General features: G+C 45.5%; 2 protein-coding genes across 4 annotated transcripts in view; one reads left to right on the top strand and one right to left on the bottom strand.

Annotated features, from left to right (window-relative positions):
• LOC147127116 (cadherin-10-like) overlaps nucleotides 1–14,138 on the top strand; it is a 51,024-nt gene extending 36,886 nt beyond the window's left edge. The window contains exons 5-13 of the mRNA XM_086020136.1: nucleotides 911–1,030; nucleotides 3,136–3,303; nucleotides 4,410–4,597; nucleotides 5,619–5,872; nucleotides 7,762–7,898; nucleotides 8,130–8,251; nucleotides 8,800–8,917; nucleotides 8,992–9,243; nucleotides 10,346–14,138. Coding sequence (XP_085876262.1) covers nucleotides 911–1,030; nucleotides 3,136–3,303; nucleotides 4,410–4,597; nucleotides 5,619–5,872; nucleotides 7,762–7,898; nucleotides 8,130–8,251; nucleotides 8,800–8,917; nucleotides 8,992–9,243; nucleotides 10,346–10,848 — 1,862 coding nt within the window. The 3' untranslated portion in view covers nucleotides 10,849–14,138. The remainder of the gene's footprint in view (nucleotides 1–910; nucleotides 1,031–3,135; nucleotides 3,304–4,409; nucleotides 4,598–5,618; nucleotides 5,873–7,761; nucleotides 7,899–8,129; nucleotides 8,252–8,799; nucleotides 8,918–8,991; nucleotides 9,244–10,345) is intronic.
• Nucleotides 14,139–14,515: 377 nt separating this feature from the next.
• The window catches only part of drosha (drosha ribonuclease III), a 78,646-nt gene continuing 69,378 nt past the window's right edge, over nucleotides 14,516–23,783 (bottom strand). For all 3 annotated transcript variants that reach the window (XM_086020133.1, XM_086020134.1, XM_086020135.1), the window contains 4 exons: nucleotides 23,324–23,427; nucleotides 21,645–21,737; nucleotides 19,812–19,858; nucleotides 14,516–14,935 (listed from right to left, as the gene is read on the bottom strand). In XM_086020133.1, coding sequence (XP_085876259.1) covers nucleotides 14,805–14,935; nucleotides 19,812–19,858; nucleotides 21,645–21,737; nucleotides 23,324–23,427 — 375 coding nt within the window. In that variant the 3' untranslated portion in view covers nucleotides 14,516–14,804. The remainder of the gene's footprint in view (nucleotides 14,936–19,811; nucleotides 19,859–21,644; nucleotides 21,738–23,323; nucleotides 23,428–23,783) is intronic.

Here is a 23,783-nt window from a genome sequence, read left to right as displayed (position 1 = left end):
TTTACATACACACTTAACATTGTTTTTATTAAAACGCTGGTTAATATATTTATTGTTAAGTAGTCAGAAACAGTAATAATTTAGCATAAACATAACATTTAATCATTCGATTCAAGAATGGATTCATTTCGTTGTAGTAAATAAAATAAAAACATATTCACAAGAACTTTACATAGACACTCGATTATTCACTTTACTTAATGTTTGGTAATCAGAATTAATTATGAACAACAGCATTCAGACAAATTAATTGCTATTTTCTCATCAAAATTAACAATTTCACACCTAGTAATGTTGGTTCAAAGGTATCAGTGCCTGGTTTCCGTGGCAACAGGCCAAGATGTTAGCATATTAGCATAGTAGCATCTGGCCTGATGGATGGAAGCTTGCGCTTTCGTCAAATGAGCCAAGATGGCGGCTCTCATGCGTGCTTCTATTTCTGTACATCTCGCCCATTAAATGTTTCCCCACAATTAATTTGGCGCCGCGCGTAATGAGGCAACACGGCAGTGCCACGCGGGAGCTAGCACTTGGCTAACTTCAATTGCTACCCGCGCCTTCACTGACTTATATCACATCGCAATCAGAGCAACCATCAATGTAATAGCTCATAACCGTTCACAGTCAATATTTATCTAATTACATGACAAAAACATTTACGTAAAAGACATCATACTCACCAGAGACGCTAATTATGAAATAGGTGTGCTAACGTGTTTTGCTCGTCGATCAGCTTTGCTCTGACCAGCCAATCAGAGGACAGGAAAATGGTGACGTTACGGAGGGCTAGCGAGATGGGTCCGTGTGGACAAATGTGAAATATGAAATGCGGTCCAATGAACAATGCCATTGCTGACGCTAAACAAAATGGATGCCGGCGGCGGAACGCCGTTTTGGTCCAACCTTGCAGGCACTCCCGTCATCCAGGTGACGGCGCTGGATGCCGACGACGCCACCTACGGGAACAGCGCCAAGGTGGTCTACAGCATCCTGGAGGGACAGCCCTACTTCTCGGTGGACCCCGAAACAGGTCTGTGTCTTCTCGTTATTAATAATATTTTACGTTTTTTTTTTTTTATGCAGGATTATGACTACATAACATCAATAATAATAACAATAGTAATTACTAACACTCAACAGAATTACATTTACACTAAACTACAGGTATATGTACACTAAACTATATGTATACATACTATTACTACTATTGGTACTACTACTTCTATTTCCAATAATAATAATATTTGTATAATGGATGAATGGATAATAATAATAATAATAATAATGATAATGTCATTTTACTATCATTATTAAACCTCAAAGTATTACATTTACACTATACTGTATTTCTTTCTACTATTATTACTATTAGTACTACAACAACTAATATTTTACTGTGTTATTTATCTGAATAGTTATAGATCCTCAGAGGACTTACATTTATACTATACTTTATCTTTTTAAACTACTACTACTACTACGACTAAAAATAATAAACCGTCTGCTTAGGTGAGGTGGCAGTGTTATGGCAAAGCTCATTTCATTTTTGTGAGGAATAAGTTATGTGTGGCTGTGTCATGTTACTTTTAGTGGAACCAAAGTGGCGGCACGTGTCCTGTAGATGCTGGTGACCGGACGGGGGAGGGACGGGGGCGCAGTGGGGGTCAGTGGGGGTGGGGGCGCGGCGGGGTGAGAGGAGGTCATACTGGGATTTGGAGCAGACGCACATGAGTGAAACGAGCAAGGCCAACATGGCGACATCTTGCTACTTTTAATCGTTAATGCACGCTTTGGACCCCGTCCTGATCATCAAACAAAAGGACGGGTAAAAAAATAAATAAATAAATAAATTAAAAAAAAAACGAAAACCATTTGCAGATTAGCGGCTGGATTAGCGTTAATATGTTTGAGGCCACATGTGACGTGTAAGCTGACATGAGCCGCACACACATGGATGCGCATGACATGCGGGAAAGGATTACCTCACACAACGCAAATATGCAACGCAACTTGGGCAATCAAGTTTATTTCTGCCAAATGAACTGGCGAGCTTTCATCCAGGTTTCATTTTGCTCAACTTTTATTTCCAATACGCTTTCCACATTAAAGTGAAAGGTCAGAAATGCTTTTGCATTTTGGCAAATGCTTTTTTTCCCCTCAATTTTATCGCTTCATGTGAGTTGATTTTTGATTTTGATAAAAATAAAAAAATGCCTTTTTTTTTTTTTTAATTTTATGAAGAAAAAATATTTTTTGGAAGGTCTTATATTGACTTGCCCTTGACGTGATGAGTCCATAAAAGCACGTTAAAAATATCTTATACGTTTGCTGAACTCTTGGCAGCTTTTTACTTTTTTTTTTTTTTTATTCCACATAAAGGCGTGACAATAAAAAGTAATTAACGATCAGAAGTCTTAATTTGTGCAAACGATCCACATAACGAGGCGCATCGATCACTCGGCGACGACCCCTGAATTAAAGGAGTGCCGTGCGCTCGCCGGCATCTCGGCGACTTCATTACGCGGCGCATAAATCTCCTTGGCGGAAACGTCGTTAATTCCGGGCGACTATTTTGAGGTGCGCGCTGGGATGTTTGATGCGCCGGGAAGGAAGTTCATTATCTTTACGATGACGCTTTATAAAGCCGCCGTCAATTATACGGCGGGGGCCGCAGCACAACAATTCACTACCAATTCACTTCATGTACAGTTGATTATTATTATTAGAATCTGAATTGCGGCTGCGGTATATGGCTTAAAAAAAAAATCGTATTTCTGATTGTAATAGATTTTTCCCCATTCACTTCCAGAAAAAGCAAATGAGTGACAATATTCAAAACAAAAGGAAAAAAGACTAAGCAACTGGTGGGAGCTGCATTGCAATCTGGGCTACTTATGGATTACATCATTTTTTTCCCCTCAAAATTGTGAACAAACCACCCAATTTCTTCAATCTGAATTTTTTTTTTCATATTTATTCAAAACAGAAAACTAAGAAATCACCTGCCTATTCTGTTTTTACGTTAATCCAATTTTTCAAATAGTACTCGCATTCTAAAACAGGCCTTTTAATTCAACACATTTATGAATAAATTAACCCAATCAATGAGTTTCTTATTTGTTTTTTTTGTTGCAGGCGTGATCAAGACGGCACTGCCGGGCATGGACCGGGAGGTCAAGGACAAGTACCAAGTGGTGATCCAGGCTAAAGACATGGCCGGACAGATGGGGGGCCTCTCGGGGACCACCACCGTCAGCATCACCCTGGCGGACGTCAACGACAACCCGCCGCGGTTCACCAAGAGTGAGATGGAATAAGAAAAATCTTTCTCATTTAAATATTTCAAGTGCTGGAGGCCTGAATGAGATCCTCTTTTTTTAACATTAACCAAAAATATCCAACCTGTCATTGTCAGCAGGCTCACATTTCTTGCTGTTTGCATGGACATGTTTTAAATGTAATTGATTTGATTTTTTTTTTTACTTATTACAGAAATTGAATGAAAATTCTCAGATTTATATACAGTGTAATTGTGATATTGACTCAGTTACACTTTATTTTATGGAAAATAGTGTTAGGGTATACCATAATCACATTGTAAAAATAGTCATTCTTGACACTGGTCACGGTGGACAACACTGTAGATTGAAAAATAAAATGGTAAGAACTGAAAAATAATAATAAAAAAAAACAAACATCCAAATAAATGTGGTTGAATAGACTTACAATATGGTCTCCCGCTCTTCACCCATAAAACGGACTTGAAGCCACCTCGTCATTTCCCAGCCGGCCGACTGTCAGCAAGTGATAGCATTGTGGCGCACTAACCAAATAGCCGTTTGACGCCATCTCCATCTCAAGGGGGGCTGCGCGTGCGTCACGCGGCCGCCGACCATTCAGTCGTTGTCCAAAGCCCGTCAGCTGTGTTTTATGAGCGCCTCACCGCTGTTTGTTTACGCGGCGGACAGGTGCCCATCCATTGGAGCGCAAACGCTTCCTGTAAAAGTCCAAGTAAAAGAAGAATTAATCCACACAAAATTGATTGTGTGGGAAAAGAGCCATCTTAACGCCTGACTAGGCTGTCGCTCCTGACCGGTCGCACATGTGAAAATGAGGCAAATTACCTTCATGGAACATCTTGCGTCGTCTTTTTGGGAAAAACATCTGGCAGCGCGTTGAAGTAGTGGTTAGCATGTCTGCCTCACAATCAAGAGTTCTGGATTCAAATCTTGACTGTTTTCCTCCCACATCCCAAAAACGTGCATGTTAGCTTCATAAAAGACTCAAAATTGCCCGGATGGGAAAATCACCTTTTGTTTTTTTCTCCATTCAGCAAATTTCGAACAATAATAATAATAACCGGTGATGAATGTTAAATGCAATGAGTACTGTTTTTTTTTCTTCTTTAGCTCTCTACGAGTTCAAGGTGCCCGAGTCCACCGCGCTGGGCTCGGCGGTGGGCGCGATCCGCGCCGTGGACAACGACATCGGCGAGAACGCCGAGATGGACTACAGGATCATCGGGAGCGACGGGCCCGGGATGTTCGACATCGCCACCAATCGCAGCACGCAGGAGGGCGTCATCGTGCTCAGGAAGGTGAGCCACGCTAGGCTGGACACCTTTGGCTAAATAGTGAAAAAAGATTGTTTTTTTTTTTTTTTCATTGACAGTCATTGATGTGTAACATGTCGACAACGGTGTACATGCTAGATGCACGGTGTTGTTGTCTTGATCCGTTTCGTTGGACGTGAGAGCACTGTGGCAATAATTGCTCTCTGTTGCCATGGCGGCACCGTGGGCAGAGCGTGTGCGTGTCCCTCGATCTCAACCCACTAATTAAACTAGCTCGTCAAGGGGGAATAAGTCCCATCTGGGCCTTAAAAGATGCCAAATAAAGGCAGTGCCAAGGGCGCGTGCGGTTACCTCCACCAGGGAGCTTGTGTTTACATCGGTTGGTCAGATGGATTTTGAAGGGAAAAATTCACCCGAAAAAAAACAATTAAAAAAAGGGTTGTTTTTTTTTTTTTGTCTTTGAGGGAATGAGGTCAAACTAGGGTGCGCAAAGTACGGCCTGCAGGTCACGTATGGCTCGCTGAGTTCTTTAATTCGGCCCACGGAACATTTACATCCAGTAAAATTTGTTGTATTCATTTAGTTAAAAACACATTGCTGAATTTATTTTGAATGGTTTTATTCATTAATCTCATTCAATAATCATTTTTGCGTAAATAAAATAAACGTGTTGATAAACAGCGCAACATATTTGATGAACACATTTTCTTCTGTCTATTTCAAAAGTGAAAATGCGGCCCTTGACCACAAAAGCGAAACGCTCCAAAACAACACCCGAGAAGGTCAAAATGGCAACATTAGCGGACAATTACATTCACGTCGCTTACATTAGCAGCCCGGCCGCTAATGGGACGTAAATGATGACATGCAGCAGGGATCACGCGTGTTCAGCAGCTAATGGGCCCCTTTGAAGGCGGGCCAAGTGTGGAATCAAATTCAACATCAACCAGCAAACAGCAAACACAATTCTGATGGATTCCTCACAAGGACTTGGCAAACCACATTTTGTTTTCCTGAACACTAAAGTGACGCTTCCTTTTTTCAGCCACTGGACTTTGAGCGCAAACGTCAATTCAGCCTGCGCGTCCAGGTAGAGAACCTCCACGTCAACCCTCGCTTCTTCTCCACGGGCCCCTTCCGGGACGAAGCGTCCATCAAAGTGACGGTGGAGGACGTGGACGAGCCGCCCGTGTTCGAGCGCGCCAGCTACGTCATGGAGGTGCAGGAGGACGCCGGCCGCAACACCGTCATCGGAACCGTCAGCGCCTCCGACCCGGACGTCAAGCGCAGCCCTGTCAGGTAGCAACTCCGGTTCAACATCGTCTCGTAAAATACAAGTTGTAGTGCAGAAATCCGTCGCAGCAAAGCCCAAGTGGCTGCAACACAGAGCCGCTGTCCTGCAAATAGAACTTATATTTGCCATTCATTTTCCCTCCAAGACACATTCTGCTTAGTTAAGGCCTTCTTGTTGCCTGTGAAGATGATCTTTGTGTGATGGAACATAAATTATACGAACATAGATTCCCAACCCTTACCAGAAAGGTGGAAGCAAAGGGGAGCAACTTCTTCTAGGTGTAACAGTCACTTACCAACTCGGACAAACACGTTTCTGTGTAAATCCAATCACAAAAGTGCCCCCGCAGTTACATGGAGGTACTGCAGTATTTGGTTCGCGTTCCTAAACTTCCAGGAGACGCACAAAATGCACCCAAGATGTCTCCATGCATAATTTCATTTACAAGTGTGACAAGTGTGAGGCCTCAAGGGGAAATCCCATCAAATAATAATTCAATAAAAATTCTACGAATCAGTGAGTCATTAAAATGAAAAGTATTCCCAAATAGAGGCGGAGGCTTCAGAAGGACACAACTTACTTGGAGTTCACAGACTTTTTCAGGAAATAGTGGAGGAGGTTGGGGGGGGGGGGGGGGGGCGGTGGGGTCTGCACTCGGCGGTCTGCGCCTCGGCTTTTTCTTTTTTTATGATGCACTGAGGGAGTTGGCTCTCAAGGTTGAAGTTCTCGCACTTTATTGCAGGTGTCAAATAGGATATGATTCTCTTTTATCGGCCATCATCAGCAGGCTAGCTGGCCCGTGGCATTTGGAGGGGGGAGTGGGGTTCTGCGACGCCCGAAGGGGGAGGTAGCAGGGGAAAAGGGTAAGGGGGGGGGCTGCCTGTCACGAGGGACCTTATCTTTATTACGAGGATGAGGACCGAGGTTTAAGAAGCCACACACGTCCCCCACGTTGAAAATTTCATTTTTGCTTCTTTACAGTCGTTCAAAGTCTTAATGACCGCCCTCGCATTTGTGTCACCAAGTTTGCTTCTATTTCATCATTTGCACTTGAACAAAGACATCGCGCTGATCTCTCGCACCTCTCATATGACTCAAAATTGAATGTTGTAAGAGAGCCTTTGGCTGAATGGACGAATCGATGGTTGGATAGGTCGACAGTAATCCAACCATCCATCCGCGCGTCTTATCTTTTGACTCCTTTGCTTAACTGAAGTCAGTTATGTGCACATTTGGAGTCATTTTTTTTCCCCATAAAACTAAAAAGCTTGAAATAAGTGGACCGCATAACCTGTTAGTGTGTGTGTGTGTGTGTGTGTGTGTTTGCAGCCGGGCGGTAATTGAAGCAACCTGTTTTGAATTTGCAAGCATTTAAGCGGCGGTGGCGGCAAACCGTTGATGAAGTCTTTTGCGTTTCTCCACTTGTACTTGTAAAAAGCAATTTGCGCCCTGCTCAACAAACATGGCCTCTCCTTTCAGAGATGACACCACGCAAACAAAGTCTCTCCTTTTTTTTTTTTCTTCCTGCTTCTCTGCTTGAAAATCAGCAGGAAGAAAAGAAAAGGCGAGGGTGTGCGGATCGCGGTTTAAAGGGGACATAATATGGAAAAAAATGGATTTATATCTTTTGGGGTTTTTGACATAATATGAGGTGACACAGTGAAGGAGTGGTTAGCGCGTCCGCCTCGCGGCTCGTTTGGGGTTCGAATGTCAGGTGCTCTGGCTGTGACTGGCAACCAGTCAACCGACATCATGGCCAAAGTCAGCCGTGCTCGACTTTACTAATGAGGACGAGTGCTGAATAAAATGGATGCTTTCTGGCAAATTAACTTGCCGGTGCCTTTGCCGACGCTTACTTGTTAAAACCGACTTTGTGTGTGCGTGTGCACGGCAGGTACTCAATCGACCGGCGCACCGACATGGACCGCGTGTTCGACGTGCACGCCATCAACGGCTCCGTGTTCCTCCTTCGGGAGCTGGACCGCGAGGAGAACGCCTGGCACAACATCTCAGTCGTCGCCTCCGAGTTCAGTGAGTCAACCCGTGGATTGAATATCTCTGAAAAATACTCAATTATTAACACTATGGAGACTTGAAATAAGTGAGGGAGGGGGCGTCAATTACTCAGATTTGCGGCAGTGCTCAGCACCTATCCCTAGCAAACAGTGGGAATTCAATGAATAATGTCACGAGTCACCGTAGCAACGTCCTCCAATCAAGCGCTAACTAAGGCGATTGTTAATGTGTGTGCGCATTTCCCAGACAACCTGCATCATATGAGCCGCGTGTCCGTCTACATCAGAGTGCTGGACGTCAACGACAATGCGCCGACCTTCGCTACCAACTATGAGACGTTCGTGTGCGAGAATGCTAAAGCTAATCAGGTGGGTACAACGCCCTCGCCGTCATCGTTGTGGTTACGCATACAGGTTCTCAACACGCTTGGGAGGTTTGGAGTCGTTACATTTGAAATCAGTGTGACATTGTAGCGTGAAAGCATAAGCATGACATGTTAGCATTGTGTCCCACTGTGATGTCATAGCATTTTCTAAGACTCTTCGCAAACGTTCAGAATGCAGTTGGCGCTGGTAGACCTTGGTCTTTTGCATGTGGAAAGGTTCAGCGCTAATCTGTTTTCAAATAGCCAAGTCTGAAAAATGTTAACGTCATGCCATCAGGATTCTTGAATTTGTGAAGAAAAAGGTTTCAGATGTCAATAATAGTATCATTAGCATATAACTGAATAAAGATATCTGGGAAAATACAGGGAAGATCATTAGTAAAAATAGAAAAAAAAAGAAAAGAAGTGGACCCAAGGTTGATCCTTGAGGAACACCTCTAGGCTGACATCCATGGTCTTACTAATATGTTTGCCTTGGTGCTATCTGAGGCTTTTAGGGTTAGGACTTACGCATGTTCTTCGTGGTTCTAGAGAATCCAGACGGTGAGCGCCACAGATCCAGATGAGCCAGTAGGAGGACATCGCTTCTTCTTTAGCCTGGCCCAGGAGGCTAACGGCAAGGCCAACTTCTCTGTCCGCGACAATAAAGGTAGTCCGCTACCCATCATCTCCCATGTCCTGAACCAACCTAGTTGTGATGGACACAATCTCGCATGGCCGCAGACAACACAGCGTGGATCCTGACACGCAGGAACAGCTACAGCAGCCTACTGAAGAGCGTCTACCACGTGCCGGTGGTCATCTCGGACAGCGGGAACCCCGTGCAGAGCAGTACCAGCACGCTGACGGTGCGTGTGTGCACGTGCGACCGCGAAGGCAACATGAAGCTGTGCAACGCCGAGGCGCTCACGGCCAGGGCCGGCCTCAGCACTGGGGCGCTAGTGGCCATCTTGCTCTGCGTCATGATCCTGCTCAGTGAGTACATGACACACATGGCTTCCTGTGTTGACCGCAGCAGCCATTTGGTTTTAGGGCCACAGTTTTAGTTTTAGGGCCACACTGACAGTATCTCGATTTCAGAAAGAGGAGATGGCGCAAAAGTGATCAGTTGTCATGATTGTTTCAAGATAAGAATTAATACTTTCGGGCGGGTGGGGGGTAGGTGGAGTCTTGAAAGAGTCTGGTGAAAATTTGATTTTTTCACAATCTTTGTTTCACATTCCAAATCTTAATATTTGAAAAAAAGGCTAATAAGGCATAATATTACATACTTTGTAATGTTAAAGAAAAATTCTTGAAAACAATGACCATTCCCTATAAGATGTTTTTTATGCAGAAAAACACTTATCATTGTATCATTAAAAAAATACTTTATCATTGTAAGAATGTGACTTAATTTTTTTTATATAGTTTTGTCTAACTTTGTTCCTGTAATATTACACATTCTTGTTTTCTCAAAAAATGTGGCCTTCAAAAATATACGTTTTTTCTAAATTGTGATATTCTTTGTTTTATGTATAAAGGTTTTTTTGTTTTTTTTTGTTTGTTTTTTTTAGTGCGGGCCTAATACACTCCACACCAATCCAACCTTTCTTTTCCAGGAAAGTTCTTCATAAAGTGCTAAGAGTAAAGTTTGTAATAAATAAATGAATTCATATTATTATTATATATCATATTATTACCCCAAAAATAAAAGCTGCTACAGTACCTGAAAAATTGTGTATGGATTTAACATTAGCTTTAAATAACAGAAGACAAGAAATAAAATGCCCCGCATGCTGTTCTAGTGAGCGATCAGGATTTAAGAGCAGCAGCCTGAAAAGAGATAGATTTAAAAAAAAGACATCATAAATATTGATATTGTGTGCAGTAGCCGAGCAGAACGAAGCAGTTCCATGTTTTGAGTCGCACTCATCAGAGGAGCGCTTTGTTCAATTGTGATGTTAAGCAGCAGCCTGACAAATCCATAACGCATCCTGGCTGTACAAAGTCCTCAAACATCAGTGAGCGCTCGCCACATCAACAGGCACCCCCCGGGATTCGGGGCCGATCTGAGTTGGTTGTGTTGTGCCCGCAGTGATCGTGGTTCTGTTCGCCGCCTTGAGGAGGCAGCGCAAGAAGGAGCCTCTGATCATCTCCAAGGAGGACGTGCGGGACAACGTGGTCAGCTACAACGACGAGGGCGGCGGCGAGGAGGACACGCAGGCCTTCGACATCGGCACGCTGCGCAACCCGGAGGCCATCGAGGACGGCAAACAGAGGCGGGACATTGTGCCCGAGAGCTACTACCCGCCCGTCCGCCGGCCCGCGCCCCACCCGGTGCGGGACAACAACGGCGACGTGCGAGACTTCATCAACCAGAAGATCCAGGACAACGACAGCGACCCAACGGCACCGCCTTACGACTCGCTGGCCACGTACGCCTACGAGGGCGGCGGCTCGGTGGCCGAGTCGCTCAGCTCGCTGGAATCGGCCACCACCGAGGGCGAGCAGGACTACAACTACCTGAGCGAGTGGGGGCCGCGCTTTAAGAAACTGGCCGACATGTACGGCGCCGACGACAGCGACCGGGATTCCTAACGACGTCTCGCCGCGTCCGGTAGCGGGAGGAGATTCGGACGAACACTTTGGTGCGGACGTAGGCCTCGTGTGTCCCGTCGAGTGTTAGGGCAGGGGTGTCCAAACTGCGGCCCGGGGGCCATTTGACGCCATTTTGTAGTGGCATATACTCCAAAATTCCTTCATCACGGCTCGAAACTATTTCAAAAAAGAAAAGTAGCAAATTGGTTTTCGGTAGAGCAGGGGTAAGTGAACTATGGCGCAGGGGACATTTGCTGCTCGCTGTCCATTTTTAGCGGGACATAGCTCCAAATAACATTTGACACAGCTGATAAAGAAATAGGAGGGCGGTAACACACCTTGAAATTATTACAAAAACATAAACCTCAATAAGAATACCCGAATGTTTCCAATAAATGCTATGAATTAACATTTGTTTAGATGATTTGTGTTGAAAAAAAAATCTAGTATTTTTTTCTGTACGGTGTTCCCTACCTTTTTGTAGGTGATGCGTTCCATCATCCTACTCGATAGGTGAAACGCATGCTAGTTGCCAAGACTACCGTTCTTCTACTTCCCTACATGCAGCGGAAGTTGTTGTTCATCTTCCATTTAGAAGGCAAAGAAGAACGGTAGTCATGGCAACTTGCTTACATTTCCACAACAAGGATTTTAAAGCGCCAAATGTCGCATGAACCCACCAGGATTGTACCTTTTGGCTACAATGCGACACGAGATTCTGGTTAAGGCAAGCCATTTTGAACAACAAAGAAAACCTTTAACGTAGTTATTGAGCAGATGTTTCGTTGTCCTCGTGTGGTGTTGCGGAGTGAGTATTAATTTCCGAACGCGGCCTATAATCAGCAGCTCGTGCTTCAACTGTTTACTTTCCTTGTACTGATTGATGCACTGAGCTACGGTACTCCGTTTTTTTGGGGGGCACTCTGAATAACCGAACGACGCATTTTTAACGTTTTTGAACAGTCTGAGTGAAGCAGTACGCTCAGAGCGTATTTTCAAAAAAATGAAAATCAGAGAAATATCGAGGTAAACCCGCAATAGATGCAGTTACTGTGACAAATGAAAACCTCGCAACAGAGTGAAGCCGCAATAACCGACCCGCGAATTAGCGAGGGAACACTGTATGTAGACTGTATTTTTTTCTCTCTCAGAGCTGCCCCTTATACTCCTCTGCACCTTACACACCAAATGTTTGCAATGTAAAACCCACTTCCAATGGGTGCGACACCCCTGACTACTGCTACTACTACTAAACTGGTTTTATATTGCGACATCCCATATATACAAAGAAACTATTTACAACTTTAATGGTAATGACATTTCTTTCCATAAAGCCCCAGTGAATGAATACGGTTCAAAAGCTGTTTGCACTTTCTGCTTCGTGTCAAGGTCGGACTTATAAACGTATTGCGTTAGCGATTCTCAAGTAAACGCGGCTTTCAAGAGTCGCAGTTTACTAGAGATTGCCCTCGTTTGGCTTCTGAATGTGGACATATAGGGGAAAGGCGATATATTCTATGGAGAGTCACCGCAAAATCCTAAATTGTATATATATATATATATATATATATATATATATATATATATATATACACACACACACACACACGCACACACACACATATAGCCTTATCGCCTTTGGCAGAAAGCTGGGGCGTGGCCCAAATGACATAATTGCTTGATGGAAAGCTTTTAGTGTGTTGAACAGAGTTGAAGAATGTCAAAGTGGTGCTGGCATTCCTCCAGTTTTCTGTACACAGCCCTGGGAAGAAAAAGTTTGGACACCCCTGTGTTAGGGTATTGGGTGTAGGCCACGCCCACGTATATCTACCGATGTTTTTCTTTGTTTTTTTTCCTGCAACGGACGCCGAGTGGTGGCGTACTTTTCAGTGTTTCTGCGACAAACTCCTGCTGCATATATTGTGATCTTCTGCTTGTGTACGTTACATGATACAATACACTGTACAGCCACTTTCTTCATCTTCGTCCTCCCACAGCGCTCCCTTGCCATTCGGAGTGGTACTGTCGCCATCACGCTGGATAGGCGCCGGGAGATGCGGTCCAATTTGTCACATCTAGCGGGCGACCAAAGCCAGCAAACGTTTCCTCCTCGATATCGATGTCATCAAACGTGAAGAGCGAGCTGGTGTCTTTTGGGAAACTCGAGCAGGAAAACTCACTTTTGTGGCGTCTGGGTTGGACGGAGGCAACAGGGCTCTTGTTGAAGATGTTTCAACTTTAAACCCAAAAGGATTCTTCGGTTGTAATTTTTGAGGTGTGGTGTCTTATTCATGTCGCTATTGCAGCGGTTCTCACATTTTTGACATCAAGTAGCAGCTCAAAAAACACTTTGATTTCCAAGTACCACCATTAATAAATATTTGTCAAGAAGCAGTTGGTAAGAGTAGCTTTTGGAATGAGAGAATCTTTGGGTAGAAATGTCAGGACATTATTGGACACCCACCATTGACATAAATAGGAGGACTTCATACTTCCAATCTCAAACTGAAAAAGCCTTTTGGATTAAATGTCCTCAACAACCAAGACGTTGCCTCCATTCAACTTTTGCAGATTATCATGACCTGGACGACTGAGAATCTACACAGATACCATCCAGTTCATCTACTGAGGAACCAGCGCAGACTCTGATGATGGAGCTCGTAGATGTTTTTGGTGCAGTGTGGTCAACAGACCACCACACCGACTTGACGGACAGCCCGCTCATCTGGAAGGCGCCAAAACGGCGCTTTGTCCTGACTGTAGCGCTCGTTTCCTTCAGCCTTTTTCCACAAAAACGCTCGCCAACGAGGCTTCTAACCTTTGACGTCGGCAGCAAACAGCGAGTTGAAAGTGCATCCTTGGCTCTATAGTAGTTAATTGAAAAAAAGAAGTGACAGCCTTAAAGAGATGTTCCGATCCAACCAGATGACTGAAGAAGAATGAAGCAAGCACGTGTGCTCCTTGAGCATCCGTCACGCGGCCAAGCGACGCAAAGTCGGCCTTTTTACATGGAGTGTTCAGAACTTGGTCATTTTATTTTTCTTTCTTGTCCCCCCCCGACGCAAACGTGGTGGTGCCATCAAGTAGACGTGTGCTTGTCGATGTGTAGACGCCGTTGGGCCGCTGGTGACAAACGTGCTGGAGCTGTGGTGGAGTCTCTGTGAGCGTAGAAAACGTGTCGGGAGGGCTCGCCGAAGGCTGGCGGGCCCGCCGTGTCCATCAAGTCTGCTTTGTACGTGACATTTTGTACTGGATATTTATATGACACAATTAAATATCTTCAAAAGCTGCTTCCTCTGGTTAACCAGCACTCATGTCCAAGCACTCGGGATGTCTTATCTAACATCTCTTCTCACTCTTTCGCCATCAAGAAATTGGAAACTGATCGTATAACATCACTTTAATTAATTAATTAATTAAAAGACGACTCTCGCTTGCACAGTTCTCCAAAAGCGTATATTTGAAAAGGAAATGAATAATTGCTATTTTTATGGATCCGCAAGCTTCTTGGCAAGGGAAACAGACAATTAGCCAACCTCTGATTAAGCTCATCTTGACAGCCAATCGGTTTTGGGAGGGCAAAAGTGAACAAAAAGAAAGAAAAACAATCTAATTTGGATTATCAGGGGGATGAGTGTCAAGATGGAAGACAGATGGTGATGGCGTATTCAGCAATGGCAGCAGCCAACTTTAATTATTGACTTGATTTGCAGACAACTTCATTATAATTTCATTTATTTACTTTCACATTCAAACTTAAAAAAACGTTTTTTGTGTGTGTGTGTATGTTCTTGCTCCTGCTGTGCTTTCAGTCCAGCAAAGGCTCGAAAACCGGCATCCGTGTGTCTTACTTGGTGCCAGCCCCTTTGGATTTTCTCGCAGTTTTCCGGCTTCAGCGCAAACACTGCATCGCGCGCGACACAAAAGGTGGCGAGTCCGCAACGATCTCGACCGTCTCACTTCCTGCCGGCGTTGGGCTCGTCGCCGTCCTTCTCCTGGCGCTCCCGCTCGCGTCTCATCTCCTTCAGCTCCTGCCGGTACTTGCGCTCGATGAAGCGCTTCTGATGGGCCATCTGCGGGAAGTTATCTGCCGCGGCGGGAGAGAACAGAGACGAGCGTGACCGAGAGGAACGCCTCATGCGAAAGGAAAAATATATAAATAAATTTAAAAAAATAAAAAAAAACAGCGGTGGCGAGTGGCTGTTTAGCGGCTCTCTCACTTCGGTCCAGTGAGCGAAAAGATTGGAGGCGGTGCCGCCACGTTGCTCTTTAGTTATTAATGATGGCGTGAAATTAGACAAGCTTGTTTGGTGTCAGACATCATTACTTAACAGGGGAAGACTTCTTCATTAGCTGCGTGATGTCGTCAAGCCAGCTGTGCATTTGGTACCTGCGCCTTCAGTTCGCGTTACATCACGATGAATAAAAAAAAAGTTCTAAAATCAGACGCAGGCATCATGCACAGCACCCCTCACTAACTTTTCAAATGACGCCATTGGCACCATTGAGCACAAAAGTTGAAAAGATGGACAAAAAGTAGTGCAGACTTTGGGAGGTTGATAAAACTGCTGGAATGGAGAGTGAGGGTGGTGGTATGCATAGTGAACAGAGAGCAAAGATGGCCGATGGCAAGACTCCAACCTGCTTTACAGGGACAGCTGATTTGACGAACATACAGAGGTTAGAGGTCAGTCCCTGTGTCTTAAATACTAGTCGTGGTACTATTACTAATACATCTTCATTCCAGACATTTTGGCCTGCGATTGACTGGCAAGCAGTCCAGGATGTATGTACCCTGTCTTCCACTTAAAGTTAGCTGGGAAAGACTCTCAGGGCTCGCCTGCTTGTCCATGCTCCTGAAAATGAATGACTGGTAGACATTTTGGGCAGTTACACTTACACGTGGAAGGTCAAACTAGAACCAAACCGACCCAATTTTCCCGTCAAAACCGAGCGGTGCACGCATGTATGTTCACTCGAGAGTGTTAAAGGTGGAAACGGTAAATTCCATTGAGCTTGGGGTTCCTTCTTTGACTGACTGTGACAAGAACTCAAGTGGGCGAGAAAGCTGAAAAGATGCGTTCGAGTTTCTAATTTGCACTCTGACCGGCAGACACTTAGCGCTCAACAAAGCACTCGTTGCTCTTCATTCTGCTCGCAGGCGCGGCGAGTCGCTCGTACGGTCGCCTCTCCACAGGTGCCGTCTTATTTGACAAAACCTCAACGCTGGGCAGATAACGGCGCTGACAATATGCAGACGAGCACTTGTTGTCTTGGCCATGTCTTCAGGGGGCACTTCCATTATTTCAAAGGCGTCGCCAGAGAACACACAGGGCGACATGTTGACCAATCTCAGCTGTCCGTCACCGAAGAGAGCATGCGCTTCATCTGCATGCCGATTAGCTCCACGCGGCCCCTGGCAAGTGACACCCACGATGCTTCAGACAAGAAAAGCTGCGTCTTTGCCCAGTAGCACCGCCACGCGTCGGTCAACACGCCAAACGCACCCCAAAGGCGCGCCAAACGGCGATGAAGGGATTTGCTTCCACGGCAAAGGGCAAACAAAGAGCGATCCTTTGCGCTCCGTTTTGCTCACGTTACATCAGACGCTTTCATCTGGAGATTAGGAGCTTTGCTGGGAATGTAGCTGCCCGGGAGCTAGCGTTGAGACGCCGCCCCTTTTTCAACCATCATGGCATTGTCAAGAAAAGAGAGGGCGAGCCGGGAATGAGAGCGGCTTAAGCTTCTCGCGTTTTTGTTTTTGACAAGGTCTTAGCCCAACGAGTGCGTGGAGCACGGAGCCCGAGGGCCCCGCCGAGCTCGTCGGCGGACGCCGACGCCGTCCTTCCCCTGCTGCCGGAAACACTTGCTTGCCTCGCCGCTCGTTGCCTATTTCCTCACTCTTCAATCTACGACGACACTCTTCAACTACAACGCGGTTCTTTTGTCTTTTTGGCAACTCTTGGCCTATTGTGCCGCTTTCGGTCAACCTCACCACACGTTATCTAACTTAGCAGTCTTTGCCTACCTTGCCGGTCTTTGGCTACCTCACCGCACTTCACCTACCTCGTCACTCCCTTGCCAAGCCGGCTGCCGTTCGCCCACGTCACCCCCCTTTGCCCACCTCGCTGCCTTTCGCCTCCATTTGTTTGCACTCATGGAGCTGTCGGTCTGCGGCCCGGTTAACATTTAATTCTGCCCCGACGTGTGCAGGCAGCAAACGTCAAAACGTGGGCCGTCAAAGTACGAGATGTGGATCAGCGGCGCCACCGGTGGACCGGCTGAACACACACACACACACACACGCGTGCGCGCTGCAGAAAAAGCGAGGACGGCCTGTTTAATGAGCCCGCAGCTGTCGGACTCAGCACGGCCTCTTCTTCATCCTCGTCTTTTACCTCCGACATGGCTGCAGTCACATACCCTGTCAGCCTGCAGAAAAGTGGAGTCCGGCTCAGACGGCTTAAATAAAACATGGAAATGAATCCTGACACACTAAGCGCGGCAGCCGCGAACAGGAATGTTTGGGTCGATCCGCCATGTAAGATGAGGTAGGTGTCTGTGTACGAGAGGAGCCAGGCCAAAGCAGACGATCAATGACACCGGAACGCGTGTCCTTGATTAGGGAAGCTGTACCGACAAATGACACACAGGCCTCAAACATCAGCGGCTCAGGAGGACTTGATGAGTCAGGATGGGAATCTCACACACGCACACGCACAAATAGGAAGCATGCTAGCAAGGCTAACTATTATTCAGTAAGTCAGTGTATTGTATAAAACAAGCACCCCCAACACTGGGAATAAATGTAAAAACAACATTGTTGAATGTAGGCTGATGATATTAATAAATATCTGCACTAATAAGGGCTCTGTTATATAAGTACAGCATGGGCACTAATCTTAAGCAGTCAAAATATGTGCATTAATATCTTTGAATTATGCAAATATGTCCTCTAGAAATACGCATACGATAATGTTGTGGTCCAAACATGCAGGCAATATTGCAGTAATGTAGGTAGACACAGTATGTGCACTTCAACGGCAAAATGAGGAGCACTGCTAATATTGTAATGCAAACAAGCACATTAATATCTTTGAATTATGTAAATGCATCCACTACAATCAAGCAGTCATCTTGCTCAACAAAATCTTTGTAAACCTGTTAGCAGCATGCATGCGCTTAAATTGAGCTAATATAAACAAAGTATGGGTACTAATCTTAGACAATTATGAGCGCTAATATTGTACTGTCATGTTTTAGCGTTAGCGCGTTATTTCACTGAACCAACGCGAACACAGAACGCGTGTCCTAATCAGCCGAAGGCGTGACGGGAGCGCGAGCTGAAGCGCACAAGCGGCCACGGCTGCGAAGTACAAACAGTATCAATCAAACGTGGCTCGGGGCCTCATTTAACACGGCAAATCCGATCAAACCTTGACCTCCGTTTGGGCCTCGCGCTCACCTGCACCTCATTACGCACCGGCTATGTTAATAATTCATAAAGAACAAACAAAGATGAAACGTATGACATCATGCATTTCTGTTTGCTTCCATCATGTACTGCGCTCCATTAGCCACTGGGAGGGAGGCAACTTGCACAGATATTTTTCGAGAGCTTTTAGCGCTTTAATTTGTCGAATCTGAAGCTGATTTGGCCAATCCAAAAAAAAATTACAAATCAAGTTGCATTTGGGCTAAGTTCTTGGCAATGTCCAAAGTCTCCAAAAGATTGACGAAGAACCGCACTGCACATTTATGTAGATAGGTGGCGCTAGAATTTTTTATTTACAAACATCCTGTTTTGGGGTAAACTTTCAAACTCTGAGGTAGTGTTCTGACTACGGTGAAGTTAGTTAAAGGTACAATTCCTAATTCTTTGGTCAGTTGCTAGTTGTTCAATTTCATAGTGCTGTAGTAAAGTTGCAAGTTCCTACAAGTACTTAACGTTTCAAATCCGTGCCTTAAGTTTAAAATCACCACTCCTCCTAATTTCATGCTTTTAACTGCAAACACCTGCAAATTAGATCAGGTCTCACGTTTCAAAAGCTGACATTTCAGGATGGAAAAACGCCAGCATGTCCAAATGTAACACCAAATACTTATTGTATCTTTTAGGCGGCAAATGCGGAGCATTGTAACTACTTCACTGCGCAGTGAAGGACGCCTTTTTCTTCTTCAAGTGGACTTTGAGGACAAGATGAAAAAGCCGAGCGAGGAGGAGGAGAAGAGACGCTGTGAAGAGGACCAAAAGACGAGTTGTGAGCCCTGAGGGTCCCCGAGGGCTCTCCTTCAAACGCAAACATGCAAACTGGGCACGGCCCGCCAGCGCAAGCGCAACAAAAACAACAGAAATAACGACATGAAGAACATCGGCATGCTGCGGGAGGCTGGGCGGCGGCGCTCCCAACTGTGCGGGAGCTGCGCATGTCGCGTTGTCACAGTTCAATGCCCTAATATACATGCACACACAAGCTTTTATATAGTGTGCGGCATTTTTTGACTATAATTCATTTGAATTCTTCCATCCTGACCTTTGCCTTCATTTTCCAGCAAACCTCTTCATTTACGGTAATCGCCAAACTAGAGTCAATGCAAAAGTGTGTCGCTGGGGGCCTCACAAACTCTTTATTCATTGCTCATCAAATGCAGGCAGACGGCAACAAAATGGCCAAGCACAAAATAACCCACACTCGTTTGACTTTGAAAGGGAAGTTTCTGAAATTGGAAAAAGTTGTCATCCTCTCAATTGGAGATATAATACAGGATGTCGCTCAGCGAGGCAATGTCGGATACAAGTTTTAGAAGAATAACATTGCCACCGACTTTCGGCTTTGTCGCTGCAATTATTTTTAAAGCGGTACTTAAAAAAATCGTAGCGTTTTTGACAGCGATATACCGCGGTACTTTTGAAGTACTTGCACCCCGTGCAATCCTACGTGTGTGTGTGTGTGCGTACTCACATTTGTTAAGCGCGTCCATGGCAGCTCCCATTTCCGCCTGCTGGATGCTACAAGAAAAAGAGGTAAGGTCCTTAGCATATTTTACCTTGAAGCAATCTAAACAGGGCAGCTTATCAAAGGTGCTTGTTATTTGTTTGGAACAATGGCGGCTCGCAGCACAGGCGCCACAATCAGGCGGCTTACGGGCCACGTTTGAGGTGAGCACGCTTCCCGCTTTGCTTTTTGCAGCTTAAGTGCAACGAGGCACAGAGATGCAAACTTATCTGCACATGAGCTCGCTTTGGGGATTTGCTCAAGACACTTTGACGCATTCAAGGCGGATTCAGCCGCCGTCGAGGCTTGAAACTCGAATTTGAAACCTTACCACTGACTTGAAACCCTACTTGCAATACTACCCCAGTGATTATAACCCTTGTAATAAAATTTAACCCTGGCTTGAAACTCTCATTTGAAACCCTAAACCAGTCTCAAAAACCTCATTTGAAAAAAAAAAACATGTCATTGAATCCCTGCCCATGGCTTGAAACCTTTAATTTGCAACTTTAACCGAGGGTGGAAACTCTGACTTGGAAACTCAACCCTGTCTGGAAATCCTAATTTGAAATACCACTCCAAAAAAAAAAAAATAAAATAATAATAATAATAATAATAATAATAATTTGAAACCCAACCAAGTCGACCCCAAAGTGCCTTGAAACTTATTGGAGCCCATTGTTTGAAACCTCACTGTCTGGAAACCCAAATTTTCTGAATTGACGGCAGCTCGGCGCTCTCACCTAACTGGAAGAAGCCAAAGCCTGGCCGCCTGCTCTCACCATCTGCCCGCCGCTCCCGTTCCTCCATAACGCAATTTACGTCAAATCAATAATGGATCGATTCATTTTCATTGTGCATAATGCGTCTCCCGATAGAATCGGGGCGACAGGAGCTTAATTGCTGCAATAAACGCCGTCGATGAAGCGCCGCCGTTACTCTGCGGCCCATTAGGAAGGAGACGGCGGCCCGCCCGCTCGCCCGCCCGCGCCTCGGCGGAGGCGGGAAGGACAAAGTCACGTATGCCGGTCACAAGGAAGTCTGCAGTCTTCACCTTCAACCTGGCAGGCGGGTCATTAATCGGGTTACGCAAGGCACGAGTCGCGTTACGCTTTCAATCTCAACTAGGAATGTTGAATTTCACTTTTTCTCAGACCGATACCAGTACAGGTATCCACTTTGAATACTCAATGATACTGAACAAAGACCTTTTATGCAGATGATGATTCGCCGATGTGTATATATAGCGTATAGCGCCACCTACTTCTGAGGAGGACTTCTCTCTGCTTTTTTTTTTTTTTTACTTAAATATCTGTGGCTGAGTATCGTCAGCCTCCATGAGACCCGATACTAAGAATACCTGGTATCTGTACTCGCCTATCCCTTTAATCAAAGGTTAGGGTTTTAAATGAGGATTTCAAACAAGGTTTAGGGTTTGAAAGTAGGTTTTTGAGCTTGAGTTAGGGTTTTACACAAAGTGGATTCAAAGTAAGCTTTGAAGCTAAGGCGTCCATCATTACAGCTAGGGCTCTAGTTGGGGGTTAGGGTTTTAAATTAGGGTTCCAAGCCAGAGAGAATGTTTCAAAGATGTGTCAGGGTTTCAAACTCATGTTAAGGTCTCAAGGTAGGGTTTCAAACCAAGGTAAGGGAGGGTTTTAAACAAGGGTTACAGTTTGACATTAAAGTTTCATGTCTGGGTTTGGCTTTTAAGATAAGGCTTCAATTTTTTTTTTTCCTTTTCAGGGCGGCGTTTCAAGTCCGAGTAATGTTTAAAAGTAGGGTGAAGGGTGATGTGCTGACCTGGGTCCTTTGCCGCAGCCAATGCGCTCGCCCTTGAAGTAGACGGCGACGGTGTAGGTGCGCGCATGCGATGGCCCCACCGTCTGCAGCGTCCTGGAAAACACAAAACGCAGAAAACACGCACAGTCAGCTGACACTTCACGAGCTTGAACCTAAAGACGACTGGAGTGCTCTTCATTTGCAGCAGATCACAACATCGCCCTCACAATCAACTGGCCCGGCTTGAAACCTGACTTCAATACACTAAAACTTGGTTCAAAACCCTCATTTGAAACCTTACCCTTATTTAAAACCCCGACAATGGCTAGAAACCCCAATTTGAAACGAGAGATTTTATTTCAAACCCTAACCTTAGCCCGAAACCCCAATTTGAGACCCCCAAACCTTGCTTGAGACCCACATTTGAAACCTAACCCTTATTTAAAACCCAAACCCTGGCTTGAACCCCTAACCCTTGTTTCAAATTGTCCCCCAGACTTGAAACCCTAACTTGGAAGGCTAATTTAGAACCTTACCATTTGTTTGAAATTGTAACCCTAACCCTAAAACCTATGCATGTTTGCCAATCGCCATGGCAACAAATACAATGGAAAGGTGGCAATCCCGATTCTCTCGAGTACGGCGTCGGCCGGGCCCAGACGAAGGTCTCACAAACAAAATCCGCCCGACGACTGCGAGGGTAAACAAAACAAAGCGAAGAATGATGTTGCTCACTTGAGAAAAAAAAGAAGAGAGAGCCGTCAGCTGCGCTTCTTCAGTGGGGAGCGACGGATGAACAAACCTTGGCCAATGTTTGAAATGTTAACATTTGCATAAACAGGCACTACGTGCCCGCCTGAATTATTCACGCACAATTGACATATTTGAGGAGAGAACGCGATACATTTTTCATGCAACCTGGTCACTTATGACAACTCGTCAATAATTCACATCCCGCCGCAAACGAGACGCAATGAGAAGGCGCCGAGGCGGGCGTACGACGGGGCGCTCGCGAGAAGGAGCAGTCGTTTGAAATCCCACCTGAGGCATGAGAGCCTTGCAGCTTTTTTTGTTCTTAGCGCCTCATAGCTGATCAAACCCAGTTTAATACGGCGAGAGGAAACTGTTTTCGTCAGTCGCCATGGCGACAAGTACGGCCCGATGACAGCACTCTGAAAGCGTTGGTTTTTTTTTGGTCATCTGAGACTTTCGCCTTGACCTTTTTTGTCATAGGGTGAGGGCCTCCTGATTATTTATCACAACAATGCCGGGTTCCTGAAACACCGTCTTTGTACCCGCTTGCCAGCCGGCACAAAGAAGAGGAAGGCCATTCGCGAAGCTCCGATGGAACGGAATGGAATGCTTCAGCTTCAGAAAAACAGGTGAGCCGCGCTTGGCTGTTGCCTGAGCAACTGTGATGTCATTTTCAGTCGACAGAAGCGACAAAATGGCCGCCCCCTGAGACGGCTAAAAACGGCTGCATTTTGCTGCTTAACTCATATTCCACAAACACAATAGCAATCTGAATGCGGTGCTTAGACGAGTGGAGGCGCATAGACCATATTATTGTAAAGGCAATTTTTGGAATGACCCCTCCAAGACCCCAAAAAAAAAAAAAAAAAAACGTAAGAATGTCTTCTTGAATGTATCGAACATGTCTTGTGTGCTTTTTGGAAACTGACATGTCTTCAGCGTCTTACTTGTAGAGCGGAATGTCGGGCTCCTTGCCCTCCGTCCTTAGCGTCAGGCAGCACTGCTGCAGCTGAGACTTGGGGTCGTTCCAGTCCTGGTTGAGAATAAACTCCTGCAACAAGGCCAAAAAGGGGAACGCGTCATCACAAACAGCCTCCTTTTATGCGAGGCAAAGAAATAACAAAACTCTGTGCTTTGCACTGGCTTTTATTTCATTTCTGCCCCCCGTGAACCTCCCGCTCACGTCGAGCACTCTCCATCTGGTCTCGGCCGCGCGAACAAATCACAGGCTACTTAAGACAAAAGCCAATCCGCGTCCAGAAATACGAAGCGGCCGGGAGTCTCCCAGGTGTGCCGCCCTGATCCATTTCCCGTATCCAGGGGGGACTTCTAAAAGCTCTTCCATTAACAGGGAAGCAGCCTTGTCATAAAAAGGCCGACTTTGAATCCACAACTGTCTGCTCCTAT

Source organism: Filicampus tigris, chromosome 21 (assembly GCF_054856515.1).
Source record: "Filicampus tigris isolate MCC_2025a chromosome 21, RoL_Ftig_1.0, whole genome shotgun sequence".
NCBI classification, from domain to species: domain Eukaryota; kingdom Metazoa; phylum Chordata; class Actinopteri; order Syngnathiformes; family Syngnathidae; genus Filicampus; species Filicampus tigris.
This window is presented reverse-complemented; position numbering and strand designations above follow the sequence as displayed.